Consider the following 7,386-nt stretch of genomic DNA (forward strand, 5'->3'; position numbering starts at 1 on the left):
CACTGTCTTTCCTGATGAATAAAGCATGTTGCCCGAGTGACCGACTAATGCAAATATGAGATCAGGGTGGCTTGAAGGTTACAAACAGCACTGGGAGAAAATGTCAGAGAAAATATTACTGAGCACAACAGCTAATTATAACCCAGATCCAATGAGATAAGGAAACAATAAAAAGGTTACGGTCATCTGTGCATTATGCGCATCCAGGGATTGTGAGAAAGGGGGAGTGCGCAGATGGAGATTTGGTGCACAGCTGTAAAGATGCCAGTTTGAAGCTGTACAAATGTGGGTATTCTTGGTACATACGGACAAATATATCAATACATATACAATACATTTTATTAAATGCATGAATGTCAGATTAGCAGACAAAAACACACGAGAGAAAGATTGACTCAGTATGGCTCAGGGTGGCGCCTACCAACTACTACCGAGAAATAAGTGTTGAGATCTGACACATAGATTTAAAGCTACACTCAGAGGAAAAAAGGCATAAATTTTCGAGCATGTGAAGTTAGCAGGCAGGGAGCCAAGCTGAGAGATCAAGATACTCCACAGGATTCTGACAGGATGCAGTGTGAGGATATCTTACCACCTGATGATGCAAGCAACAATAAAGCTTTGAGATATTTCTACCACGTTTTGAATTTAGCGGTAAGATGTATAGAATTTTGTTCATTCAAACTTCCTTTAATTTGAAATCTCTTTTAAAGTTTGAGGGTTTTCCAAAAAACTGAAAAGTGTTCACGTATTTATCTGTTAATGTAAAAATATGAAATGAAAGCAGCATACGGATCGGTCATTGAACTTTGAATATCTTGCTTTGTTTTTCTTTACCAGTTTGAAAAATAAACCTCCAGCAACAGAATTTTTTTAATAAAATTACACTAAAACTAAATGTGGATGGAAAGGGGTTAGAATTCATTAAATCAATCAAGATGCTAAAAATCAATTTTTGCTCTTTACGTCTTTGTTTAGGCAGTATAGGCTTGCATAATTTGGGTTTTGGAGCCCAGGTGGGTCCTCATGTCGTGTTTGGAGGAGTAAGTTCAACAAAATTAGAAATTTATGTTCAAAACAATGCATGTTTTGTGTAATTTTCTAATTAATATACTCATTTAAACTCTGTCATTCTATGTCTTTGATTGGTTCACCCATATGAGAACAAATAATATTACAGTGATTACAGCTTTTTTATCAAAAAAATTAGTTTTTTTTGTAGGAATTTAATTTTGTTTCTTTTCTTTGTGAATTTTGATCTATGAACCACTCTTAATTGCAATAAAGGAGAGACACGGAATTATTGCTGATTTTAAAATAAGAAAAATACCACCTCCACATAATCAGCATTTCTTTCAGCTTGTTCAGTAGGACTTCTGTTTTAGGTTCAAGTTCATGAATCAAACCACAAATAACATTCAGGTTTAAAGAAGCTAATAAAATGAGACACATAACAACTCAATTTCTTTTATATGAAGTCAATCATTTCTGGCTAAAGGGCTGTGTTTATCGTTTTTCTGCAAGGGAGCTATACATGTTATATTGATACTTACATTCTCACTATTGGCTCCCGCTTGATAAATAATTAATCAATACTCTGGTGTTCTTCCCATCTTAAGCCACATGCTCTTTAAATTGTTCACACTGTGGCTCTGTTATTCTGGTAGATATTCAGAGATGATTGTTCCGAAGATAATTTAATATAACGCAACATGGGGGTGCGGAGGAATAAAGTTAATGATCTGGAGATAAAGTAGGCCAGCTGCTTCACTGTTTACTTCCCAACCATTTATGCTCTGTAGTCAGTTATATAACAGCAAGAAATCTAACAGTTATAAACTAAGCTGAATGCCCCAGTCACAGCTTATAGATGACTCCAATTTTCAAGCAGTTAAGGTCACTTGAGGTAACTTTAGATTTACATATGACTTTAAAGTATAAAAAAATTATAATTTTGGTTCCAAACAAATACAGAAAAAATTTATTCTTGCTGTCGTCTCCAGTTGTCTAGATTATTTTAATGCTCCTAGTATCTATTTTAAGGTTTCAGCTTATTCAAAGTTATCCTAAACAGTTGAACTAGGAATTCAGAGCATATTAATCTGTTTGTAACTGTGTTGTCTTTTTTTTACTCTTAGCAATAGTATGTATGTTTTTGCCTTTTGAAGATTTCCTACAAGTTTGTACAACTATTTAACATATATTATGGTATTTTGTGGCGTTATGGTTGACTAATTAATGTTCCTTTTCATGTATGTATTTTTTTTCTGCACAGTACTTTAAGCTGCATGCATTTGTATGAGAGGCGCTTCAGTACTAAAGAATCCCTTATTTCTTACCTATATACTGGCATGCTTATTTCAAGTGCATTCATGGCACTTGAAATATATTGTCCTACCAAATGGCACTTTCAAGCAGTCCTTTGATAGCAATGTGACACACACAGATATAGCAATGACAGTGATGATTTGATCTGCTGTAGGCCAGATGATGGTTTCTCTGCTTTTCTTTTTTTATACAATTCTGTTACATTGAATCATTTCACAGAAAAACATGCTTTCTGGCTGATTAACGATGCAGTTATGAGTGGATTACTGAATAATGCAATCCTAAAACTTGATTCTGATTAGGGCTACACAATGTATTGAATCTCAGTCACCATAGCTATATCACTGTTTGCAGTATTACAAGTGCAAAACACTACTCTCATGCAGAATTGATGGACACATTCTTAGTATTGGTCATTTATGTCTTGCATGCAGATAACAGATTTGGACATTTGCATGGGCTCTCATTCCCCTGCTCTTAGCAGAGTCAGTCTAACACTTGAACGATAGTCAACTAAAAGTTGCAGAAGTAAAGTTGATAAATACTTGTGACTTAGACTTGGAAAACATTACTTGGGAACACCTTTAGCAGGGAGAGTATACTGGGATGTCAGAAAACAATGAAGTATGAAGAGTAAATATCATCATTATTATCTTAATTAAGCAATATTAATACAGTTAAATCTTCTGTCCAACCTTAATTTCAGGATTAGCGTGCTTTTAGGAAGATGGAAGGAAGATGAAACAATTATGAGGTTTGGTGAGTCATGAGAAATTATTACAATAGCAATTTCTAAAACACTTCCATAAGTAAGCAGTCACTGACTGGAACTTTTCATCATGAGATAATTTTAGTGATTTTCTGCCTTTTTGTTCCGACTTCTTATCCCTAGCAGATGGAAGGGAGATATAAATGATAATGCTTCTTTCTCCCTTATCAACACTGCTTAAAATGCCATAAAACCTCCTTTATCTCAGCCTAATCTACTCTCTGAGGCAGACGAGCACTTGAAAGAGCTTCATTTCTTCAGCGCGCTGAGCAGATTGGAGCTGCATCCATCACAGAGCTGAGTGTGTGTTTCTGACAGTTTTTGTTCCCAGTCCTCCGAGCGAGCGAACATGTTATGAACCAGTAGCTTCTATGATTCCAGCGGGGCCCTTTGTGGGTCCCTGTGTGGTATGCTTTGCAAATACTCAATACACTTTCCAGCCTTTTGAATTAGGGGCCCCCACATAGAGAGAGAAAGTGACTGTCATAGCGAACAAAGGGATGGAGGAGAAAATTTGAAAGGGAGTAGAGAGACAGCCTTGACATTTAATCTGTACAAATATTCTCCCCAGCAGGCAATAACCACAGTCTTTTAATCTATTCTCTGAGCAATAACCACTGTCGTTTCACCCAGCCACGGGGTGGTTTGGTCTTACGACTGACCGGTCAATAAATCCATCTACTTTTGAAGTCCCCTGATATGAAACAAAACCCTACTCAGAAATCACAACTTTGAAGTTCAAGGAGAGACAAATGTGCCATAAATGATATTTCTGGTTGCGCTGATTTTGGAAAATCGGCAGCTAAGGCATAAATAAATATAACATAGAAGCACATGTTCGAAACTCAAGCATGGATCAGTCAGTTTTTCCACCAAAACAAGGAGCTGAATGCGTTAATAGTCTCATTTAGAATTAGCTCAAATAAATTACCCATGACAAGTTCTGCAAAATTCACAAATCAGTCAACCCCCCCCCCAAAAAAAAACAATCACGCAAATCAGGCTTCAGCTCCGAGCTTTACACGGAAATTTGCAGATTGTGTACAACCGGACAGCAGTCAAGTTCAGGGTTACACTCCGTGCAAAACACGCTTATTATAGTTTCCAGCGTGCATTACGCTGGTAGCAAAAGGTGATCACATCCGACCAAAAACACCCTGTTCCAATGCGGTGTGTGGCTTACCGATTAAAGCATTTAGAAGGATTCCCAAAGAGCACGAAACAAGGCATTGGCGCCGTGTGGATGCCATTTAAACACAGAAAACACTCCGGCACTCGTGAAAATATACAGCGTTGAATGGTGGCGAAGCAGCGGGTTTAAAAAACAAAACCAAAATTAAAATGCAAATCAAACATCCAGTCTCAGCTACGACATATTCCAATCAACCAATCTGCTGCTCAGCGGCTCACTGGGATCCAAGACGCTCTCGCCATTTTAAGCATCTATGAAGAGTCTGTCAGCATCCCACAGCCTGTTTCCTCCTCACACACTCTGCTGTATCCTACACGCTGCCTCTGTGCTGGCTGTGTGTGTGTTTTTTTTTCTTCTTTTTGCTCTCTCTCTTTCTCTCTTCCATTCTCTCTCCCTCTCTCTCTTTACCTCTTTCTCTCTCTCTCTGATACACACACACACACACACACACACTGAATCTGTATCTGCTCACGGAACAAAAGAGCCGACTGCTGAATGTTTCGCTCTGAACGCTTGAGAAATCTGCAGAAACAGCGTGATTTCTTAATCTCGGAGAGCCCACTGCGAATAAAGGGCCTGCGTTAATGCTGCGGGGTCGTATTTACAGAGGCAAACGGTGGGAATAATGAGGATGAGCATGTTTAAAAAAAAAAAAAATAAATTAAAGTGACATCACTGTCCGCACACACATCCTTGCTTCAGACAGCACAAAAGGTAAACCAACAAACTGTAACAGATTGTTTATTTATTGAATAAATAAATAAATAAATAGCATTTATTTGTAACATCTGTTCAGCTTCGACCTAAAGTGTGCAGACGTAAAATAAAATGTATCAGACGCTTGCATATTGTATTTAAAGCTGACGGTTCAGCACATGTGAACCTGACATGATAAATAGACCGGGAGGACCTCTGGCACTCCGCTGTAACAAAGCAGCGGTCGTTCAGCTGCACTCTACTACCACCTACTGGAGAGAGGACGCATCTCAGGTCTTAATTGAAAGGGCAATGGCTTCATGTTATGTAATACAATAAGCATCACACACTAACGTAGCCTACAGCGTTCACGTCATGCAGTCACATCTCGTCCATGTGCTGTCTATGGCGGCAACTCTATTGAATCTTTAATCGCCATGGTTTACGTCTGATATATTTACATCTATGTCTCGCCCAGGACTTTCTTTTGATTAAATGTTATCCTATGTTTTAGACAGACTGCAGAATCAACAGTAAAATAAAAATAATAAAAGAAAAACACACCTAAATCTGACTTATCAAAATATTGTTAGATTTAAAAACTTAGACATGCAGAAGTAAGATGTTTTCACAACCAAAAGTTCATGTGATGACATGATTTTGTTGTTAGATGTTTCTGCAATTTACTGAAACACAACTGAAACGTGTCATTAGTTTGAAAGACATTTTCAGAAAATGCATCTGATTTAAGTAATAAATAAATAAATAAATAAACAAATAATATATATATATATATATATATATATATATATATATATATATATATATATATATATATATATATATATATATATATATATATATATATATATATATATATATATATGTATGTATAGTTTTGCTTACAGTGTTGCTTACACACAGATATATATATATATATATACTGTATATATAAACTGTTATTTACTATAAATATATTTAATTTTCTGTAGGTCACTTTAATATGTTGGATATCAACTTTATCCTAACTCAAGTTGAACATAAGTTAGGATAAAGTTTGGTGTCGATCACTAAGTTTGTCACATGTTTTCACTTATCCAATATTTCAATGTTATGATCTTAAAGGCATTTTATTTTTGGTTTTGACTTCTGAAAGCATTTTATCCCTTTTATAGTAAACAAATTATGTGTAAATTGTGCTTAGATTGCTTGTGTAGAACATTTTGATCCTCCTCTTTATTCATGGCAGCATCCTTGGGTAATTCTTTTAGGTAGGTTAACTTTCCTAAAACAAACCTGCAGAACTGGTAATTTAGATTGAAATTTCTTAGCCATATATCTACCCTACTTTTATTGCAACATTTTTTTCTTATTAGATTGAAAGAGTGATTTCAGACAGACTTTTTCCAAAGCTTTCCCTATACTAACCAGACTAAAATGACGTTGGCTGTCAGGGTGAAGATATGGTGAGAATGCCTTTTTATTATGAGGTAAGCTCTTTCAATTTTAAACTTATATTAAAAACCTATGGGATATGTACAGAAGCACTTTGTATGAGCTGTTGTGTAGATGAGAGAATTAAAAGCTTAACCACAAAAATTTTCCTAGCTTGTCCTTATGTCTTTGCTTTAATGGCATGGTCACCTTGACCTATAAAATGTGACATTTTCCATGTTTTTTCTCCACCTTATTGAACTATAGACATTTACTGTATGTGATGACCCACCAGATAAAGCCCTCCAGAATGAACCATCTAACCCTATGTGAAATAATTAAGAAGGGACCCACCTCAATTACAAGACAGTGTTGCTTACACACAGATAATTAGTTTTACCAGTGATGCCTTAGGGTATCTACCGTTTCACTTTGCAGGGGTCTTTTATGCATAATGAGCCATTTACATGTGGTGTTCATCAATAATTTAAACAGATTTTAAGGGAAGGGCCTTTCATTTCTATTTTTGCCTTCTTTGCACCTTTAGTTGTGTTCCTATACTAATTGCAGTAAAAACTACAGAGTAACAGCAGGATGTCACATGCTTTTTGCAAACATATTATTATTCCGGAGGTTAGGGATTTGTGGCCTCCATTAAGGTATTTTTCTCTTATCAGCTATAAACAGCAGCTGGAATTTGCATATCAACACACAATGGACATCATAGTGTTTCTTTAAGCTGGTGACCGAGTCTACTAAGAAATGAACACATATCAAAATGAACACAGTGGTTTTTAAGCAGTGATGTGTAAACCCTCTCTTCTGAACATTTTCTGATGCTAGAGGACATTTAGAATATGCTGAGAATGTAAATGGTTTGGCTTTCTGTTAGAACGATTGTTAACAGAGACAACCATTTAAAACATTGAATGACAAACGTAATTATTTTTTCATAATTTCACGGTTT

General features: G+C 36.1%; 1 protein-coding gene across 1 annotated transcript in view; it reads right to left on the bottom strand.

The window, feature by feature from the left end:
* igdcc3 (immunoglobulin superfamily, DCC subclass, member 3) overlaps positions 1-4,634 on the bottom strand; it is a 70,931-nt gene extending 66,297 nt beyond the window's left edge. The window contains exon 1 of the mRNA XM_028015998.1: positions 4,281-4,634. Coding sequence (XP_027871799.1) covers positions 4,281-4,347 — 67 coding nt within the window. The 5' untranslated portion in view covers positions 4,348-4,634. The remainder of the gene's footprint in view (positions 1-4,280) is intronic.
* Between the last annotated feature and the right edge of the window lie 2,752 nt (positions 4,635-7,386).

This window comes from Xiphophorus couchianus, chromosome 4 (genome assembly GCF_001444195.1).
Source record: "Xiphophorus couchianus chromosome 4, X_couchianus-1.0, whole genome shotgun sequence".
Classification (NCBI taxonomy): Eukaryota; Metazoa; Chordata; class Actinopteri; order Cyprinodontiformes; family Poeciliidae; genus Xiphophorus; species Xiphophorus couchianus.